The sequence below is a fragment of the Podarcis tiliguerta genome (assembly GCF_965153285.1).
Source record: "Podarcis tiliguerta genome assembly, chromosome: 17".
NCBI classification, from domain to species: domain Eukaryota; kingdom Metazoa; phylum Chordata; class Lepidosauria; order Squamata; family Lacertidae; genus Podarcis; species Podarcis tiliguerta.
The window spans coordinates 31,425,300-31,446,862 of record NC_139550.1 but is presented as its reverse complement, the minus strand read 5'-3'; the positions used below and the strand labels follow the sequence as shown (position 1 = coordinate 31,446,862).

The window sequence follows — 21,563 nt, the reverse complement described above, 5'->3', positions numbered from 1 at the left end:
TAAGGCTTGCTGATCAGAAGGTTGGCGGTTTGAATCCCCATGACGAGGTGAGCTCCCGTTGCTCGGTCCCTGCTCCTGCCAACCTAGGAGTTCAAAAGCACGTCAAAGTGCAAGTAGATAAATAGGTACCACTCCGGCGGGAAGGTAAACAGCATTTCCGTGCGCTGCTTTGGTTCGTCAGAAGTGGCTTAGTCATGCTGGCCACATGACCCGGAAGCTGTACGCCGGCTCCCTCGGCCAATAAAGCGAGATGAGTGCTGCAACCCCAGAGTTGGCTACGACTGGATCTAACGGTCAGGGATCCCTTTACCTTTATACATCGCTTGATTGTAGAAAAACCTCCAAGATGTTTACAAAAAGAATAAAACAAGAATATTTTCAGTAAAAACAGTTTAAAACAGCTATTTAAAACATTCATAAATGGATAATTTGTGGATCCTGTCGACTGAGGCAGTCGTCTCACTTTACCCTATGGGTAGGCATCTCCTTGGCAGCCCCATCCCCCTCATGCCCCCCCTACAGCAACCTCTTGGCAAATAGGAGGCACTGCTGGTCTCCCCCAGCCCTTGTTCCCAATGGATCTCTTCATTCTCTCCTTCCTTGGCTGGGAGGTGCCATTTTGTGGTTCAGGAGCAAAAAATGTCTTGGGCTGGCTCTGATTCTTTATATTCTTCCACCCTTGTTGACCTGTGTTTGCAGTGCTAGGGTACAAAAATATCCCTCACACCTTATGGAGATTGCAGAACTTACAAGAACTGTTGCAAACACACTATAGTTTTAATTGTTTGGAAACAATTAAAAACACAAATTTCACAGGAAAACGAGACCCATCAAAACTCCTCTTTTTGCAGGCACTTGGGGGGGGCAGGTTGTGGGGGGAGATCACGCCTGTTAAATAATCATACCCTAAATGCAGTGGTTCTCCTAAGGATATGGTGTTTTCACACTGGTGTGGCAGGAGAGGAGGAGGGCAATTATAAAGTAGCAGTGTTGATTTAAAACCCCAGATACAATTACAGTGGTGCCTCGCAAGACGAAATTAATTCGTTCTGCGAGTCTCTTCGTCTAGCGGTTTTTTCGTCTTGCGAAGCAACCCTATTAGCGGATTGGTGGATTAGCGCTATTAGCGGTTTAGCGGCTATTAGCAGCTATTAAAGACTTAAGGGATTAGCGGATTAGCTGCTAAAAGGCTATTAGCAGCTTAGTGCCTTAGAAAAAGGGGGTGGGGAGCGGAAAAAACCCCCAGGAATCGCAAGACATTTTCGTCTTGCGAAGCAAGCCCATAGGGAAATTCGTCCTGTGAAGCGCATCGAAAAACGGAAAACCCTTTCGTCTAGCGGATTTTCTGTCTTGCGAGGCATTCGTCTTGCGGGGCATCACTGTACAAGGAAATACTTGGATACAATTATAAAAATAGAGAGAGGGTAAATTCAGGAAATGGGGTAATGGGCATTGCAAAATGCTTTATTTGATGGAAAGCAAAGAAGGGATTAGAAGGAAGGGAATAGCGGGAGAAACGAATTAAAAGGAGAGCAGACTAAAAGGCAAAATTGAGGAAAAGGTTTGTATATCTCTTAGGTCGTGTTTATTTGGTCTTGCTTTCCAGCTTCTTTAGCTATTTTTCTACATCAGTGTTCAATGTTACAAATCAAGCATGGCTATGAGTTCTTCCTTTTCCATTGTATTTCTTTTCAATAAAAGAATAGGTGGGTGAGAACAATTCCACCCCCCCCCAAAAAAAAAGTGTGGCCCAAAGGAAAAAAAATTGAGAACCAGTGCCCTAATGTTTAAAAAGGCAGCAAACTGCTGCCCATGATAGTTTAAAAAATAACAAGCCTTGACACACACAGAGATTCAAAATCCAGCTGCTATTTTCATTTTTATGTTTTTTTGTTGCGACTACTAAATACCCCGCCTTTTCCCCTGACGGGTATCCAGGCGGCTTACATACTGTATGAATTAACTCCCTGCCCGTTTCTCCACCTCTGTTTGGGAACCCGGAAGCGGAAGAGCGCGAGCGGTTGGTCGCCTTGGCAGCGACGTCATCAAAATGCGCCAAGGCTTGCTCCATGACAATGGGGCTCCTTAGCTACCGGTCGGAGACGAGCGACTCTGAGCATGACCCGGCCGCAGGCGAGGAGGAAGAGGAGGAAACCGCTGCCAGATATGGAGAAGCGGCGCAGGGTGGCCAGAAGGCCCGGGGTAGGCCGCGGCTAACCAAGTCTGACCGAGCCTGGCGCCGCCTCGAGTCCCAGAAGAAATCCGATGTGCGGTGGGTCTACCTGGACAAGTCCCACGGGCCCTGGTTGAACCTGAGGCAGCGCAGCTGCTGGAGCGATGACAAGCTGGCCACTTACTTGCTGGGACTGGAACGGGAGCAGCGGACTGGGTGCCGCGGGTGAGAACCGGCGGGGAGAACGGGCCGTGGGGTTCCTTCACCCACTGGGCAGCTGGCAGCAGAGGCAGCCGCCGTTGCTCCTGCTGTGATGTAACTCCATTAAATGCTTCTGGAAGGTAGCTTGTCTCTCTTTTTTTATATATATATACCGTATTTTTTCGTGTATAACACGCCCCAATGTATAAGACGCCCCCTATTTTTAGGGACTCCCAATTTAAGAAATCCTCACCATTCACTATCCGGGTATAAGACCCACAGTTTTTCATATAATTTTTAAGTAAAAAAACCTAATCTTATACACAGAAAAGTACAGTATTTTCCCCCCCAATTACAGTCCAATAATATCCTCATTATAACAATACCAAATTATAATACAGTTACTAATACCAATCGTTCAAATAGCAACTTATATAATTTAGGTGCCCCCACATGCTAGATTTGATGGCTTGATGATTTTATTTATTTCTGCGTTCCAAAATCTTACTCATTTCAGATACATTCCAGTCAAAATAATAATCCCTTATACAACGGCTGCAATATTAATAACTTCTATTCGTGTGGACACATTAAATGATTTATAGAACTGCCAGTGAGGGAAGGTGGCCGGTCTCGGTCTGCTCCAAGGAGCTCATCCTCTCTCTCACACACATTCTTTCTGAGGGGAGGAATGTGGGTACAGTGGTATCTCGGGTTACAAATGCTTCGGGTTACAAACTCCGCAAGCCTGGAAGGTAGTACCTTGGGTTACAAACTTTGTCCCAGGATGAGAATGGAAATCGCGCACCAGTGGCACGGCGGCAGCGGGAGGCCCCATTAGCGAAAGCGCATCTCAGGTTAAGAATGGTTTTGGGTTAAGAACGGACCTCCAGAACAAATTCAGTTTGTAACTCGAGGTACCACTGTATTTAGATACAGTGGTACCCCACAACACGAATGCCTCGGAAGATGAAAAACTCGCTAGACGAAAGGGTTTTTCGTTTTCTGAGGTGCTTCGCAAGACGGATTTTCCTAAGGGTTTGCTTCGCTAGACGAAACAGCCCTGCCTCTCCTGTCATGGCGACGGTCACTGCACGCACGCTCGCTTCCCCGCTCCTCCGGCTCCCTCCCACCTTCCGGCTGACGACTCCTCCGGCTCCCTCCCACCTTCCGGTTGACGGCCAACCTTCTGGCTGCCTCGCGCCACTGCCCACCACCCTCGCGTGCTCCTCTCAGAGAGCCGTTGCCACCAGCAGCCAGCATTGCAGCCAGAGTCGCACTCCTGAGCCCCACCGCCCTCCAGCCGCGTCGCGCGGTGGCCACAAGGTGTGGGTGAGTCCGAGGTACCAGCTGCGGCAGCTGCCCTGCTTCTCCCCACCCCTCCCCACCGTTGTTAGTGTTTAACTGCAGTGGTGCTTCGCAAGACGAAAAAACTCGCTCAACGAAAGAACTCGCGGAACGAATTAATTTCGTCTTGTGAGGCACCACTGTATTTATTTCACCTCACATTCTACACAAGGGGAGGAATGTGAGCCTGCGTTTTCTTTCCTTGATGCGGGACTTGAGTCTGCATACAGGTTAAAATAAGAACAGGTAAAACAGAAAAATAGCTACCAAATGTGTTTTTTTTTAATGTTTTAATATATGCATGTGATCTATCAAATCATTTATTTGGGGTGTATGGGGAGGGATAGTACACAGTGGGGGGGGGACACACACGTCGTGCTCCTTCTGCAGTAGTTTGTCCACCTGTGGTCTCCATCTTCCACCCGGCTCTCACCTGTGGCTGCGAGAAGTTGTCAGCATGTGACAACAGCCACACCGTGGGAAATGGCTCCAACTGGCTGGCTAAACCAGGCGAGGGTAGCCAATGGGCCTCAAACCCCGCTGTCAGATGGCAAAGGTGATTGCTCACGAGTAACCAGGCAGGACTCCGACCTGTCTTTTACAGGTTTTATTTAGGTGCAAAACTACAGTGCAGAACCCCAAAGTTCATGTCTGCCTCTATCGCTAGCAGAATCCAGGAGTGCTTGTTTCCTGGACCTCCCCCAGCATAAAAGTCTCGTTACGCCCAGCCTTTTCCTTCCCTCTTTGTGCAGGGTGGGTGACGGAAGGGGCGTGCTTCCCTCCTGGCCAGTTGAGGCTCCTACCAGCTTCCTCTGGTCCTTTCACCTCTTCCTCACTGGAGGTGGGGTTTTCCTCATCACCGGAACAAGAACTGCTTCGCAAGATTTTCAGAGGCTCCCTGTAGCACAACTGCCCCTCTGTTTCCTGCTCCTGTTCTGATGGCAGTTCCTTGACACCCACGTTATGCAGTCCCACCACATGTGAAGACCGCTGCAGCAGATGGAGCGGACGAAACCAAGAGTAGGGTCCGTGCTCAAAAAGGTGGCTTCTGCACATTCTGTAGAGGGGCGTGCGTGAGGGAAAGTTGGGACTCGTCAACCTGGGAACCTCGTCAATCTAGGAGACAGAAAACTCTAATCCCAAGGCTCCACTGCCTTTTGAGATGTCTTCGAGAGAAGGAAAGGATAAGGTGTGAACCCAGAGTGGAGTCCCTAAGACAGTTGGCCGGCACCTTGTATTGAAGGAACAGATTACTAAAACCTGACTGTGCAGGCATCCCGAACCGAGCCCCAAAACTCCCAAATTCTTTCCTCAAGGATGTATTAGCTAAAATCCAATAGCTTGAGCTGTAGGAGACAGATGCAGCTGTATAAACAAAGCCTTCTCCCTTATCAATCCATGAAGGCTTAATGGATGGCCTTGTCAGTTCCAAGATGGGATGGCTGATCTGGGTCTTATCTTACCAGTTGTAAATATCCTGACCACGCTGACGCACAGACCTTGCAAGACAGGCCTGTCAGCCCACGCACCCGGAGATGGCTCCTATAGTTGGGTGACCTTTGTACCCCAAGATAAGAGTACAGGCTACAGGAAGGTCTGTTCATGCTCAAGGATGTAAACTTACATGTACAAACTCACGAGGCTGGATTCCTGGGGAGGGGGAAAGGGGACCTGAAAGGGGTATAAGCTGTCTGTAACTGCTTTTTAGTGTGCTTGCTGTGAACGATCACACAGTGCCTTTCTGCAGAAATAAACTCTTTCTCTGAAGCAACCCTCGGTGTCTATTGACTCCTCCCTCCCTCCCGGGAGCAACGCTCATCCGACCCATGGAAAAGGTCTGAAAGGCTACAGTATGTCTACTTCCGGTAACGTCTGCCGCCAACTGGTGCTAAGCATATTGCTCTGCTTTCCTTTGGACCACATCAGCAAGGCCAAGAGGGAAATCTTGTCATTTGGGTAGCTCAGGACCTCCATACACACTCCCTTGGTCACTTTGGTGTCGCTAACGCCACAGTTTGACTCCGCCCACCCAGGTGCACTCCATTGTGTCTCAAGACAGATGGATGCCAACAAGAACAATTAAAACCTTGCAGACAATCACAACAAAAACAGGAGTAAGCCCCTTCAGAGATGGTATTTCTGAGTAAATGTTCATATAATCATAGTTTTGCACCTTTGAAGGGTCAGGCAAAGGAGATATATGGAACGGTCACTCTTCTTGCTACTCAACCTAGGTCTATTGATATCAAACTTCTGTTTAACCATAGCTAGTGACTTCATATATACTGGACAGGTGGTGAGGATAAGATGAAACTCAGGAATGGTCTTGGAGTGAAGGGTGAGCATTTGTCCATCACAGTGTTCTGTGAACTTCTGAAGTGATGAGGGGCAGCTTTTTCAATATCCGTTTGGTTCCACAGCCAAGTTATCACAATAGCGAGTTGGTCACGACTGGACCTAATGGTCAGGGGTCCCTTTACCTTTACTATGGTGAACACTATTAGAGAAAGATTTAACAGAATCAACACAGGCAATTGCCTAATGTAAAACTTTTTTAAAAAACCTCAAGATTTTTGGAAATCTCAAACAGAAAGCTTGAGACAGTCACTGTATTTCTCTGCATTAAGAGACCAGAAATCACATTTCATAGTATTCATCTGAGCTTAGATGTTAAGAGGTCATCATTATGATTAAGAAATCAATGCATTTGTTGGTGTTCTTGATGGGATCCTCGGTTTCCCAGTGGTAGTGATTTCTGTGGCTGAGGAAACATGATTAAGATGATTGAATTTTGTTGTACTTTAGCTCTTGACTTCCTGAGAGGGACTGAAGAGCAAACTGACTCTTATGTGTTAGGGAGGGGTGTCGCTGGTTTGTTTTTGGTTTGTTGTGTATTTTGTGTTCTCATTTTGTATTTTTATGTTGTAAACTGCCTTGTGGCCTTTGGATGAAGGGCAATATAGATATAGATAGATATAGATAGTTTATTTATTAATTAAATTGGTAAATTTAATCAATAAACTATCTATATATATTTATATCTATCTATCTATCTATCATCTCTCTCTCTCTCTCTCTCTCTCTCTCTCTCTATCATCTATCATCTATCTATCTATCATCTATCTATCTATCTATCATCTATCTATCTATCTATCATCTATCTATCTATCTATCTATCTATCTAATCTATCTATCTATCATCTATCTATCTATCTATCTATCTATCATCTATCTATCTATATCTATCTATCTATCTATCTATCATCTATCTATCATCTATCTATCTATCATCTATCTATCTATCATCTATCTATCTATCTATCTATCATCTATCTATCTATCTATCTATCTATCTATCTATCTATACCTAATCTTCAGAGTCTCAGTTATTTATCTTGCTTGGGACCATTTGAAAATCATCTTCTTTGGATTAGCCTTTCTTTTAACAAACAAATAATGGTATCCACTTCTAAGATTCTGAGTGCATTTTGTGATATGCTATTATCTTTTCTTTCAGGAAGCTTTGGGAGCAGATTCCTTATGAGCCACAAAGGAAGAAAAGTATGTAAATATGTTTGTAGTGGTGTGTTTTGCTTGCTCTGTTACATTGGCTGAATTGTTTTCTGAGCAAAGAACAGAAACGAATGACTGCAGGCATGTCTAGCCCACTGTTTGGAGCCCGTGCTACTTGCTGGTCAAGGGTGTCTGGTGACAGGTTGAAACTTGAGGATTACAAAACTTGGAAGTCCTGAGCAGGGAAAATGCAGCTTGTTGAGCACAAGTGTGTGCCAGTGTCAGAAGCTAGTGAATTGCAATGAGTTCTTACTTTCAGTTACTTGTTACTGCAGTAAACTCTGCAAATGACAGATACAATATTCTGTTATGTACTGAAGTTCTCACGCTGGGCTAGCAGGGGGATACTGTAGATAGTTTTCACTCAGGTCCACATATGCAAATAAGGGATTGAAAGTGATATTCAGTGATTGGATAGTTATAGAAAATGGTTACTGTTGCGTTCTAGTGGAGCTCTATATAAGCAGGCTGCCTGAACCCTTCGGTTCAGTTCTGTTCTGGCCTGTGAATAAACAAGAGCTGTTTGAAGAATCGCTGTGTCGTCTGATATGTTCACCCACAACTTAACATATTCCAAAAAGAAATGAATTCTGATAGTATTTCTTAACAGAGTAAATTTCACTGAACCAGCATAGAATCATGCTTTACATGCGCTTGCAGATTCCTCTATTGGCTGGCGCTCAATGAAGTTTTACTCGCCCATTGAAATTAATGAACATGAGTGAGTAGGTTCACTCATTTCAGTAGGTAGGTTTACATAGAATATTTCCCATTGATAGATGGCTTCCAGTTTTCAAAAATAAAATGAAAATTCAGAATTTCCCCGCTTTGAACCAAATTGCATTTTTTAGTTTTGTTAAGTGATGCTGTTTATATTTCCCATAGTGTTATGTTTTTGTTGGGATGTTAGCATTTCCCATAATCTCTGTTTTTGCTCACTGAACTCAAAACCCCAAACATGTATCCTTCTTGGCTATAAGGTCCTTTACATGATCCAATAAAAGAAGCCAAGGAGTTGGATGGTATATTATGATCAATAATCCACCTTGCTCTATAACATTTGTCCACCTCTGTTTAATAGCATAAAGTTGACACTGAGATAGAAATACGGTAGCTACATTTTCAGGGTGTAATGCCCCCTTCTGTTTAACTGTTCCTGCTTGTAGGCATATAATTTATTTATAATATATATTTATATACAGTGGTACCTTGGTTCCTGAACAGTTTAGTTGATGAGCAAATTGGCTCCTGGATGCCACAAAACCGAAAGTAAGTGTTCTGATTTGAGACCGTTTTTCGGAAGCTGAACATCTATTTCGGCTGTCGGCATTGTTTCTGGGGCCAATCAGAAGCCACCCCTTGGTTTTTGAACGTTTTGGAAACCGAACGGACTTCCAGAACGGATTGTGTTTGAGAACCAAGGATTCATAGAAGAAATCAGAGCAGTTCACAACAATTGTATGTAAAGTGACAGAATAAAAACCACATAAAAATGTTAAAATCAGAAATCAGCCAACTATTGCGGAAAGATATATTTAACAGTAGGCCTACATTGGCCTGACATATTAGAAAGGTTTTCTGCAGACATTTAAAAATTGAAACAGAATGTGCCTGCTTTGAGTCTTCTCAGATTATAGTAGATGATGGCTGTATAAAAATTTCAAAAGTAATTTGAGGCGAATATGCTTGACAAATATCTCTTTATATTTTACATTACTGGTAATTAAGATGTCTAATGTTTTTTTTTTTTTTTTTTTTTTATAATATATTTATTGAAGTTTTCAAATAAAGCATATATTAGATAAGCACAACTTGTCATTGTCCATTTAACATCTCTCAATTGTTACATGGGACTCCCCCACACCTCCCGCATACACTTACATCATTATTAAATTAATTTCAAACAAATTATCATTTAACTCATCTTAATTAATAATCTTAATTTGGTTTGACATATAATTCAACCTTAAATCTAATTTAATGGTAGACAATTATCTGCACTGGCATCCAATTCAACACTCAGCCAAATTACAATATTTTTGTAAATAAATCTTAAATTCCCTCCAATCTTCTTCCATCCTTTCTTCTCCCTGGTCTCGAATTCTGCCGGTCATCTCGGCTAATTGCATATAGTCCATCAGTTGCATCTGCCATTCTTCCACAGTGGGTAGCTCCTGAGTTTTCCAATTCTTGGCAATTAATATTCTTGCTGCTGTTGTTGCGTACATAAAGAATGTTCTGTCCTTTTTTAACACACTCTGGCCGACAATACCCAGGAGAAAGGCCTCTGGTTTCTTAGTAAAGGTGTATTTAAACACCTTTTTTAATTCATTATATATCTTAAGATGTCTAATGTTAAAGAGGCAACTGCCAGGCAGAAATAGATAAAAAATGTGGCACATTAGCTGATGTTCTAATCCTAAAATTGTGTGGTTCTTCTTTCTTTAAAAACAAAAATTTAAAAAATTGTTCTAATGCCATGAATTGGCCATAGCAAATTGTGTGGTTTGAGAAATGCTGCATTAGACCTTTTATTTGCCCTAAAGATAGCTTGGCACATTGTTCTCATGCTTCAAAATTACCATGGAAACCAAAAGGAGTAGGTATTTCCTTTATTAATTTACGAAAGCTTGAAGTCTGTATTTTAGACCTTTGAGTTGTTTGCCAATAGTTAACTGTGGGGTGGTAGATGGCATCTAGTTCTCTGCATAGTGATTTGGGCTTGACAGCAAAATGGATTATTATTGAGAGAAGTGCTGATATACAGAGTTTGGCAGGATGATGAGGTACAGTGGTACCTCGGGTTAAGTACTTATTTCGTTCCGGAGGTCCGTTCTTAACCTGAAACTGTTCTTAACCTGAAGCACCGCTTTAGCTAATGGGGCCTCCTGCTGCCGCTGTGCTGCCGGAGCACTTTTTCTGTTCTTATCCTGAAGCAAAGTTCTTAACCTGAAGCACTATTTCTGGGTTAGCGGAGTCTGTAACCTGAAATGTCTGTAACCTGAAGTGTATGTAACCCAAGGTACCACTGTATTTAGCTTTTTGTTAAAGGGAGGAATGACTTGTTAATCAGGCCATGACATGTGGCTCCTTCTGTCAAACGTTGCAGCCTTCAGGGAATTTCTCTCATTCCCATTAAGTTTGTGTAGCCTTCAGACAGAGATGGCCACAGGAAGTATTTCACAGAGGATTCACGTTTGTAACCAGAGATTTGCAACTAGAGATGTGCATTCCAACATATGGTTGAGGTGCTTGTCTAGCTTTACAGTCATACAGTAACACCTCCACGAACGCCCGCCTTGTCTAGCGTCCATTCTGGTGAACATCCGCGGCAAACCCGGAAGTACAGGAACGGATTACTTCCGGGTTTGCTGCTCGCACATGCACAGAAGCCCTAAATCACTTTGCCCTGTGTCCTTTTCGGTTAGCAGCTGGGGCTCCGGAACGGATCCCGGTCGCAAAACAAGGTACGCTGTACCTTGGTTTTCGAACACCTTAGTTCCTGAATGTTTTGTGGAAGTATTACTGTATGACCTAACCTGGGGAGAAAACAGTAAAGACCTGATGAAGAGAGCACAGCAGAGGTTATATTTTCTGAGAACCCTCTGGAAAAATAATCTCTCAAAGGACCTGTTGATGGCATTTTACCATTGTACTGTGGAGAGTGTATTAACTTATGGTCTGTGTGTGTGGTTTGGGAGCTGCACGGCCAGGGAAAAAACAATGCTGTCCAGGGTTGTAAAGACTGCAGAGAGAATAATTGGGTGCACTCTTCCCACCTTAGATCAAATCTATGCTTCCAGGTGCCATAAGAAAGCTGCAGAGATAGCGCAGGATAGTACGCACCCCGGAAATGATCTCTTTCAGCTTCTGCCTTCTGGAAGAAGGTACAGGGTTATTAAGACTAGGACTAGCCGCCTGAGAAACAGTTTCTACCCAAATGCAATTCTGGCTTTAAACGCAGTATAAGGTAGTCTCTGTGGGAGTATATTGTATTTAATTATGGGGTATCAGAGTTTTTGGGGTTAACCAGGCTGGGATAGGAGGCTTGTGGGCTTTTGAATGTCTGATGTAGATGTTTTCAATTTCGTTGTTCTGTATGGGACAATGACAATAAAGATTATCGTATCATATCGTGTCATTTTGGCTCCCGAATGTCACAAACCCAGAAATGACTGTTCCTTCCGGTTTGCAACTATTTTTGGAAGCTGAACGTCCTACAGGGCTTCCACAGCTTCCTGCAGCCAATCAGAAGCTGCAATTTGGTTTTCGAACGTTTTGGAAGTTGAACGGACTTCTGGAACGGATTCCATTCAACTTCCAATGTACGACTATACATGTTGCTCCAAGACTACCAATGTTGCAAGGGAGAGCAAGGAGTGTGTCTTGGCTTAGCCGCTACTGCTGCCTGTGATATGGAAATATCTCACAGAGGTGCCTGTAGGCACCCCATATTTTATTGTCATTAACAGTGCAGCCTGTGGTATGGTAATAAACTGGTATTTTGATGTGGTGGCGCTATGGGTAAAAGCCTCAGCACCTGGGGCTTGCCGATCGAAAGGTCGGCGGTTCGAATCCCCGCGGCGGGATACAACAATACAGTATGTTGTTCGGTCCCAGCGCCTGCCAACCTAGCAGTTAGAAAGCACTCTTGGGTGCAAGTAGATAAATATTGACCGCTTACTAGCGGGAAGGTAAACGGCGTTTCCGTGTGCGGCTCTGGCTCGCCAGAGCAGCGATGTCACGCTGGCCACGTGACCCGGAAGTGCCTCCGGACAGCGCTGGCCCCTGCCTCTTGAGTGAGATGGGCGCACAACCCCAGAGTCTGTGAAGACTGGCCCGTACGGGCAGGGGTACCTTTACCTTTACCTCAGTTATATTATTTTAAAAGCTTCATGTTCAAGAGGTGATGTCAGATGCTGATGCTGGTTGCTCGTGAGTAACCAGACAGGACTCCGACCTGGCTTTTAAAGATTTTATTGTGCAAACTATTTACAGTGCAGATCTACCAAGTTCAGGACTGTCTCAGTCACTTACAGAATCCAGGAGTGGCCCCTTCCGGCTTCTCCCCCAACATAATCTTCGGCACCCCAAGCCTCCTCCTCCCCTCCTTGCATTTCACCCCTATGCACAAGCTGGGTGACGGAAGGGGCGTGCGTCCCTCCTGGCCAGCCTGGCGAGGTGAGGCGCTGGGGCTCTCAGCAGCATCTTCGAACCCTCTCCTCACTTGGCTGGCCCCTTCCCTCTCTTCTCCACTGGAGGTGTGGCTTTTTCCACTGCTGGAAGAGGAACTGCTCCTCAGGAGTTTCGGAGGCTCTCTGTATCCCAGCGGGCCCCCCTGCCTCCCTCTGCTGTTCCGATGGCAGTCCCCTGACAGGTGAACATGTAAGTCTCAGCATCTTTGAAGTTAATTTATTTGAATTAAAATGACTTTCTTAGGGCTCCTTATAGCCTTCCTATAAGGTGTTGTAAGCTTTTTATTTCAATTGTTTGAAGGGACCTTCTGTTCTCTGCTTCTCAAACTGTTATGTACTGAGTTGAATAGGATCCAAAATGCAGCTGTCTGATTGGTCCTAGAACAATAGGATTCAGAATGCAGTAGTCTGATTGGTCCTAGAACAATGCAGCAGTATGATTGGTCTGCAGGAGCCACCCAATCCGGCTCCAGATGGAAGTGAATCCACAACCTGATTGGCCTACAGGAGAATTCCAGAATTAGCCAATCATGTGCAGCCCATTGTGTAAATAATGTATATAAAGCAGGTACTTTGAGGCGACTTTCATTCCTCTTCACCACTATGAGCTGAATAAAGAGCATGAAATCCACTCTCGACTCTGAGTATATTTCACAAACTTATGTTCTTCTTCTTCTTCTCCCTAACCCGCTTCCCGTGTCACAAGGAAGAAGGCGGAATGTGAACTGCTTGAACAACATAGTAATCTGGTACGGAGACCACAAAAACCGCTGTCCCTGTGAGCCCCATCTCTCAGAGCTGGACCCCACCTTTGAGATGTACACAACAGCTGTGTGGCAGTGTGAAGCAGGGCACCGCTGTTTCCAGGACATGCGCTCGCAATTATCAATTATCTGACTTTTAGAAGACATCTGAAGGCAGCCCTGTTTAGGGAAGTTTTTAATGACTGATGCTTTAGTGTATTTTTAATCTTTTGTTGGAAGCTGCCCAGAGTGGCTGGGGAAACCAAGCCAGATGGGTGGGGTATAAATAAATTATTATTATTATTATTATTATTATCCCTGTGAGGTGATGGGGGCGAGTAGCAGCAGCTGTATAGTGGTCTCATAGCACCACAAGTGTGATTATGCAGCAGCACTGCATCTAGGGCTTGACGGGCCAGAGTAAATCCTAACAAGGTGGAGATTGGGGCATTGTTGCAAGATGGGTTTGAGTTTCTGGTCCCTTGTAGAGGACATTCAATATCTTTTTTTTAAAAAAAATATTACAGTTGTGCCTTGGTTCGCGAACACCTTGCAACTCGAATGTTTTGGCTCCTGAATGCAGCAAACCCAGAAGTGAGTGTTCTGGTTTGTGAACGTTCTTTGGAACCCAAACATCCAATGTGGCTTCCAATTGAGTGCAGGAAGCTCCTGCAGCCAATTGGAAGCCGTGGCTTGGTTTTTGAACATTTTCAAAAGTCAAACGGAGTTCCGGCATGGATTCTGTTCGAGAACCAAGGTACAGGGGCATAGGAGGGGGCGGGGGGGGTCTGCCCTGGGTGCCATCATGGAGGGGGGGAGTGACAAATTAGCAATTACTGCCCTACTAGGGCGGTTCATAACAAACTTTTTTTAAAAAAATGCCTGCTCCAAAGGTCTTATCTTACTACACTAGGGATTATATAGCTATATCTGAAATTTCATGCATATCAGTTAATATCTTGACCTTCCTCCATGAAAATAACTGTTTACTTGGCCGTTTTCATATGGTGTGAAGGCTGAAATTTCAGTTCAGTGGAGCCAAAACACAATCCATCCTGTAGATTTAAGTATCTGTCCACAGTCGCCTCCTTGTTATCAGAGGCCCAGAATCCACATTCCTTTGTGAGAAAATATGAAATAACGTCAAACCATTTTTGCAGGCGATAAAATAAAATAAAATAAAATAAATGTATGCGGGGGGGGGGGGGGTGACAAGAAATTTTCTGCACCAGGTACCACCTGACCTTCCTACGTCTCTGCCAAGGTACGACTGTATTGCTAAATGAAACCTGAGCAAACCACATAATCATTATTGCAGTATCTTTTGGTATTAATAATTTATTGAAAGAATTTCAATTATAAAGAAATAAAGTGATACAGAGAAAAGAAGTGAGGGTGGGGATGAACAAAAATGTGTAGAAGCAATATACAAAGATAAAATGTAATATAGTCCCATACATTCTTATATAAATAGACATGATATTATTATCCTAATACAGTGGTACCTCGCAAGACAAATGCCTCGCAAGACGAAAAACTCGCAAGACGAAAGAGTTTTTTGTTTTTTGAGTTGCTTCGCGAGACGAATTTCCCTATGGGCTTGCTTTGCAAGACGAAAACGTTTTGCGCCTTTTTCTTAAAACCGTCAATGCATTCCTATGGGAAACCGTCAATGCATTTCCTATGGGAAACCGTGCTTCGCAAGATGAAAAATTCACAAGACGAAAAAACTCACAGAACGAATTAATTTCGTCTTGCGAAGCACCACTGTATTGCTAAATGAAACCTGAGCAAACCACATAATCATTATTGCAGTATCTTTTGGTATTAATAATTTATTGAAAGAATTTCAATTATAAAGAAATAAAGTGATACAGAGAAAAGAAAAGAAGTGAGGGGGGGGATGAACAAAAATGTGTAGAAAGAAGCAATATACAAAGATAACATGTAATGTAGTCCCATACATTCTTATATAAATAGACATGATGTTATTATCCTAATACATATGTAGATATTAATAGCCTACTACATTTTTAAAAAATTCATTCCAAATGTTGTCATATTTACACAAACAAAGTCTGCATCTGTAAGTAGTATGATCATAAGTTGTGAATTTTGTCGTATTGTCAATCCATTGACTGAAGGGGATCATATCTTTATTCTTCCAATTCATCAGTATCAGTCTCCTGGCCACCATTAGGGCACGTAGAATCTATTTTTGTTGTCCTGTTCTTAATTTCCATACAATAGGTGTATAGTTCAAACAAATATTCTACGCTGAATGTTTTAGCTTTTTCTGCACAGTCATAGTTATACAGTTCAGTATTTTCTTAGTAAGTATAGAACATGTTACAGTCATACCTTGGTTGCCAAACAGAATCCGTTCCGGAAGTCCTTTCGACTTCTGAAAACGTTCAACAACCAAGGCGTGGCTTCCGATTGACTGCAAGAGCTTCCTGTATGCAGTCGGACGCCGCAATGGATGTTTGGCTTCCAAAGAACGTATGCAAACCAGAACACTCACTTCCGGGTTTGCGGCATTCGGGAGCCAAAACGTTCGACTCGTAAGGCGTTCAGTTTCCAAGGTATGACTGTATAAGCGTATGTTTCAAGGAGGCATTGTGCTTACCACATCTCTAGCATAGAGATATACAAGCCTAATGGAGTCCAATAGATTATCATTATTACAGTATATTAACACAGGCAACACATTGTAATTATATTCGGAAAATGTGCCTTAAGTGCCTGATTGAGGGGAGGCTTGCAGTTCAATCACATGGCCTTCTACAAAGGGCAAAGGCAAAGGGCCCCCTGACCATTAGGTCCAGTCGTGACCGACTCTGGAGTTGCGGTGCTCATCTCGCTTTATTGGCCGAGGGAGCCAGCGTACAGCTTCCGGGTCATGTGGCCAGCATGACTAAGCCGCTTCAGGCAAACCAGAGCAGCGCACGTAAATGCCGTTTACCTTCCTGCCGGAGTGATACCTATTTATCTACTTGCACTTTGACGTGTTTTCGAACTGCTAGGTTGGCAGGAGCAGGGACCGAGCAACGGGAGCTCACCCCGTCGTAGGGATTCGAACCGCCGACCTTCTGATTGGCAAGTCCTAGGCTCTGTGGTTTAACCCACAGCGCCACCCGCGTCCCTCTACAAAGGGCAGCGCTAGCTAAAATCTGGGGCTGTATTTAAGCAATGAATTAACCTGAATGGCTGTTTCCTTTCAACCTTGTTAAGAACGTAATGTTAAAGGTGCCTTGGAGAGGCAGCACAGAACGGTTTCTGGGTATGATAACAGCCCCACCTCTTGATGGAAACTGCTGGCAAAAGCTCCCTCTTGTGGACACAGCTCCCTCTTCGGCTACACCTGAAGTCAGACACAGTAACTGGTTGACACCCAGTCTCTGATTTTCAAGGGTGCTATGTGCGTGCAGTGTGAAAGGTTGGCAGCAAGCGGTGATGGCCTATTGCCTTGCCTGTGGGCTCTCTGCTGCTGCCATGTTCTTGAATGCAGCGAGGTGATGACGGCTTCTCTCTACAGGTGTGAGGTCTGTGGATACCAATGCCGGCAGCGAGCTTCTCTCAACTGGCACATGAAGAAGCATACCTCAAAAGCCCAGTACAACTTCACTTCCGAGCACTGCGGAAAGCGCTTTGAGAAATTGGACAGCGTCAAGTTCCACAAGCTAAAGAGCCACCCGGATCACAAAGCTGCCTGATCCTGGCTATGAACCTCTCTATTGAATGCCCCATTACAGGTTCCTTTTAAAAAAAATAATAAAAAAATATTTCTATTAGGAATTTCAACAATTAACAATTTATCAAAAATACATCATCCTCATTTCCCCCCATTTCCCCCTCCCCCTCCCCTAAAAAAACAACAACCAACCAGACTTCCCTCAGCTACTTTCTCCAGTTTTTCAACACATATTATTCTCTGCATGTTATAGAGTTGTAAAGATCCTCAATTTATCTATCGCTATATTACCAATAAAGAGTTTCTGAATGTTTATTCAAAACCTGCCAAGGAGTCCAGTTCATTCTGTTGTTTCTTTAAGTACTAAAAGGTTCCCATTCTTCTTTAAAGTCACAGTTATCCTTGCCACGTAGTTTATGTGTCAATTTTGCCAATTCCGCAATTCTCTTGCCACAGTTCTTTAGTCGGGATTTCCTCATTCTTCCATCCTTGTGCTATTAAGACTCTTGCCACCGTTGTTGCATACATGAAAATGTTTTTTTAATTTCCTTGGCAGGTCTTTTCCTACAATCCCTAACAAGAAAGCTTCAGGCTTTTTTTTTACAAATGTTAACTGGAACATTTTCTTCAACTCATTATATATCATGTCCCAAATTTTTAAAATTTTACTACAATCCCACCGTATATGATAAAAAGTCGCCCCACAGTGGTGTAGCGTGGGGGGTGCAGGGGGGGCCGGCCGCACCGGGCGCAACATCTGGGGGTTAGGGTTAGGGGGCGCAAATCCACGGGTTGGGGGCGCAAATCCACGGGTTAGGGGGCGCGAATTACTTGCCTTGCCCCGGGTGCTGACAACCCACACTACGCCACTGTCGCCCCATTACAGGTTCCTAACCAATGAAGGGCACTACTTGCACATTCACAGCTGGAGATGGGATGTGTGCTGCCTGCAGCAGAGGGTTGCAGCCCTTCATCCGTGTGCTGCGCACCAGCTTTTTAAGAGCAGATGGTGACAGACTTCAACAAGTTTTAGTTCTGTTGTGCAGGTGTTCTCAGGTATCGGGGTGAAGTGGTGGGGAATTGTTCAAAACAGCATCAAATCAGCTCATCTTGTAACTGGAGATTGTGGTGCTACAGCTGTCCATCTCTCCAAGGGAAGGGGAATGATGCTGTATTAATAGACAAGAAGAGTCTTATCCAATTAAGCTACCAGTACTTTGTTTACTGCTAAACAGCACCTTTGCTTGTCTGGCAATTTGATGCTTGGTTTGAGGGTCTATTCGCCTACCACTACTTACAGAGAGACTGACTTCAGTGGGAAAAGTATATCGGATTCACATGACCGGTTTGTATCTATTGACTACAATTCAAGATGACTCTTCGGCTGATCTGCATGTTTTGATCCATTCTCGTGAAAGGTCATATCTTCCCTAAAGTAGGTTGATAAAAAGAGTCATAAATCTGCTGTTGGAGACTGCCTCTTCCTCATCCTTCAGGGCTCTTGCATTGAAAGGCAAGCCAGATTTGGCCTTCGTATCCCTTTTTCTGGAATTGTAAAGGTAAAGGGACCCCTGACCATTAGGTCCAGTTGTGACCGACTCTGGGGTTGCAGCACTCATCTCGCTTTATTGGCCAAGGGAGCCGGCGCACAGCTTCCGGGTGATGTGGCCAGCATGACTAAGCCACTTCTGGTGAACCAGAGCAGTGCACGGAAACGCTGTTTACCTTCCCGCCAGAGCGGTACCTATTTATCTACTTGCACTGGCGTGCTTTCGAACTGCTAGGTGGGCAGGAGCTGGGACCGAGCAACGGGAGCTCACCCCCTTGCGGGGATTTGAACTGCCGACCTTCTGATCGGCAAGTCCTAGGCTCTGTGGTTTAACCCACAGCGCCACCCACGTCCCTTCTGGAATTGTAGCACCCACTAAAGCACAGGTTTTTGCTGGTGGATATGCTCATGCTTCAGGTTTTCACAAGACAGACCCTTGACTTGTGGGCCTCTGTACCCATCCACTGTGGGTTGCTATATTCAGAGTCCCCTTTATGAAAAGGAGCTGGAGGAATTTGCATGTACTGAGAATCTCGGCCATCGTTTTTTTGAAAAACCCATTTTTAACCCTCAGTAAAAATATGAAAAAGGTGGAAAGGTTGGTGATGGGTTTTTAAGCAATAAAGCTTGTTAGGGGTCTCTTTCAAGGTCTGGAATTCACATGGAGAAACTCTTTAGTAGTACATATTTGTATGTACCCACGAGCATGGAGCAGAGAGTGCTGTAAGCAGCTTGTCTGGAAAGGGTGTCCCTGGTGTGTTGGACAACAATTCCCATCATTCCTGGCCTTTGGCCAGAGTGGCTGGGGCTGATGGGAGGTCCCCAGCTCTTCCTTTACCAAAACACAGACTCCCACATGCTCGATTAAAAACCCCTTATTTTGGATGCAGGCTAAAATGCCATAAAATATATTTACATAGTGTCCCAGTTCTGGTCCTTGGCTGTACAGTGGTACCTCGGGTTACAGAGGCTTCAGGTTTCAGATGCTTGAGGTTACAGACTCTGCTAACCCAGAAATAGTACCTCGGGTTAAGAACTTTGCTTCAGGATGAGAACAGAAATCATGCGGCGGCAGTGGGAGGCCCCATTAGCTTAAGTGGTACCTCAGGTTAAGAACAGTTTCAGGTTAAGAATGGACCTCCAGAACAAATTAAGTTCTTAACCCGAGGTACTACTGTAGATGGAAAAGCCTGTTTCTGGAGGAAACAAAACTGCCTGAACTTCTGGTCATTTTCACACCACCCTGTTCATGACAGTACTGCAACTCTACTTTGCTATCTGTGACCCAGGTATAATTTCTCCCTGTTTTCTCCTGCACGTACAGCTGTGTTATTCCCTGTACCAGAGTGGGATAGAATCATAAGACTCATAGAACTGTAGAGTTGGTTAAAGCGTTAAAATTGAGATGTGGAAAATATGGAAACAACGAGGAGAGGCAGAACTGAGATGTGGAGATATGGTTCAGAGGTCCAGACTATGGGGAGCTCCGAAAAATCAACAATTATAATTTGGATTATAATTTGGTCTTTTTTTTATTTCAGTTTTTTATTTTAATTGGATTATGATTGGATATATTAATTGGATGTTTTTTATTGGAAAATTAATAAAAATGATCTAAAAACAACTGTAGAGCTGGAAGGCACTGGCGGAGGAAGAGGAGCGTGGGGGGAACGCACTGCCCCTGGCAGCACGATCCTGGTGGGGTGCCATCGCGGCTGGCCCCCACCCGCACTGAGCGTCACGCCCCCAGGACGCGCGCCAGCCCTGCCCCCGCCTGTTCCCCGGCCCCTGGTGCCGGAGCATGAAGCTCCGCCACTTTTGGAAGGGATCCCAGTTGTCATCTAGTCCAGCCCCCTGCAATGCAGGTGTCTCAGGTGAAACATCAATAACAGGTGGCCCTCCAACCTGTGCTTAAAAACCTCCAAGGAAGGAGAGTCCACCCCCTTCCAAGGGAGTCCATTCCACTGTCAAACGGAAACTTTCTTGCTTTCAGAAAGTTCATCTTGATGTTTAGTTGGAATCTCCTTTCTTGTACCTTGAATCCAATGGTTCAGGGCCTTGATTGGTTGCCCTTCAGGTTTTCCCCACCCCCAGTTTCCAGCAGGAGAAAAGTGACCTTCCCAGACTGGGCCATTTTGCTCTGTTGAATTCTCAAAGCTACCAGTACCTACCGTATTTTTCGCTCCATTGGATGCACCGGACCATAGGAGGGGGAGAACAGGGAATTTTTTTTTCTTGTTTTCCCCCTCTAAAACAAGGTGTGTTCAAGGTACATTCACCAGAGCTTGTGAGGCTGGCAGTGGGGGGAACCGCTGCTTTCCCCCACCGCCAGCCTCAAAGATCCCTGAAGCCTTTGGAGCGCAGTGCCCCGCTGCCATGCAGAGGCTTTGCGCGCAGCCATCCCCAAGCTAGAACAGCGAGACGGAGCGCTCCGCAGTGCTCCGTCTTCCTGTTCTGGGTTTGGGCTTAGCGGCGCAGCCTGCATTCGCTCTATAGGACGCACACACATTTCCCCTTAATTTTGGGAGGGGAAAATGTGCGTCCTATAGAACGAAAAATACGGTACTTTATACAGGCAACTCCCCATTTGTGCAGGGGTTGCATTCTGGGTCTTTGTGTGTGTAAGTCTGTTCTGCCCCCTTCCGGGGCTGCAAGTCAGCGGTCCTGAAAGATGTTCATAGGCTCCCAGTACGTTTCCAAGCACAATTCAAAGTGTTGGTGCTGACCTTTAAAGCCCTAAACAGCCTCGGCCCAGTATACCTGAAGGAGCGTCTCCATCCCCATCGTTCTGCCCGGACACTGAGGTCCAGCCCCAAGGGCCTTCTGGCGGTTCCCTCACTGCGAGAAGTGAGGTTACAGGGAACCAGGCAGAGGGCCTTCTCAGTAGTGGCAGCTGCCTTGTGGAACACCCTCCTACCATCTGTCAAGGGAATAAATAACTATTTTACTTTCAAAAGACAACTGAAGGTGGTAGGGAAGTTTTTAATGTCTGATGCTGTATTGTTTTTAATATTTGGTTGGAAGCCACCCAGAGTGGCTGGGGAAACCCAGCCAGATGGGCAGGGTATAAACAATAAATTATTATTGT

At 44.8% G+C, this 21,563-nt stretch overlaps 1 protein-coding gene and 1 long non-coding RNA gene across 3 annotated transcripts in view; one reads left to right on the top strand and one right to left on the bottom strand.

The window, feature by feature from the left end:
- Positions 1 to 21,563, bottom strand: part of LOC310668005 — an 86,237-nt gene that overhangs the window by 3,223 nt on the left and 61,451 nt on the right. The gene's annotated exons all lie outside the window — the stretch shown is intronic.
- ZNF653 (zinc finger protein 653) lies at positions 1,832 to 17,009 on the top strand. 2 transcript variants are annotated; one of them, XM_083420764.1, is made up of 4 exons: positions 1,832 to 2,398; positions 7,239 to 7,282; positions 8,497 to 8,563; positions 13,196 to 13,352. In XM_083420764.1, the coding sequence occupies exons 1-4, from the start codon at positions 2,070 to 2,072 to the stop codon at positions 13,269 to 13,271; spliced, it is 516 nt and encodes a 171-aa protein (XP_083276890.1). In that variant the 5' UTR covers positions 1,832 to 2,069; the 3' UTR covers positions 13,272 to 13,352. The 2 variants fall into 2 exon arrangements, with proteins under 2 accessions (XP_083276890.1, XP_083276889.1); XM_083420763.1 differs by lacking the exon at positions 13,196 to 13,352 and adding an exon at positions 16,771 to 17,009 and having other exon boundaries at positions 1,833 to 2,398.

What these genes read in the sequence shown, in the direction of transcription:
- ZNF653 (XM_083420763.1), top strand. Translation starts at nt 2,070, where the DNA reads ATGACAATGGGGCTCCTTAGCTACCGGTCGGAGACGAGCGACTCTGAG. An exon ending in TGAGCCACAAAGGAAGAAAA is followed by an intron (nt 7,283 to 8,496) that starts GTATGTAAATAT and finishes ATTTATATACAG; the next exon opens with TGGTACCTTGGTTCCTGAAC. An exon ending in TGGATGCCACAAAACCGAAA is followed by an intron (nt 8,564 to 16,770) that starts GTAAGTGTTCTG and finishes TTCTCTCTACAG; the next exon opens with GTGTGAGGTCTGTGGATACC.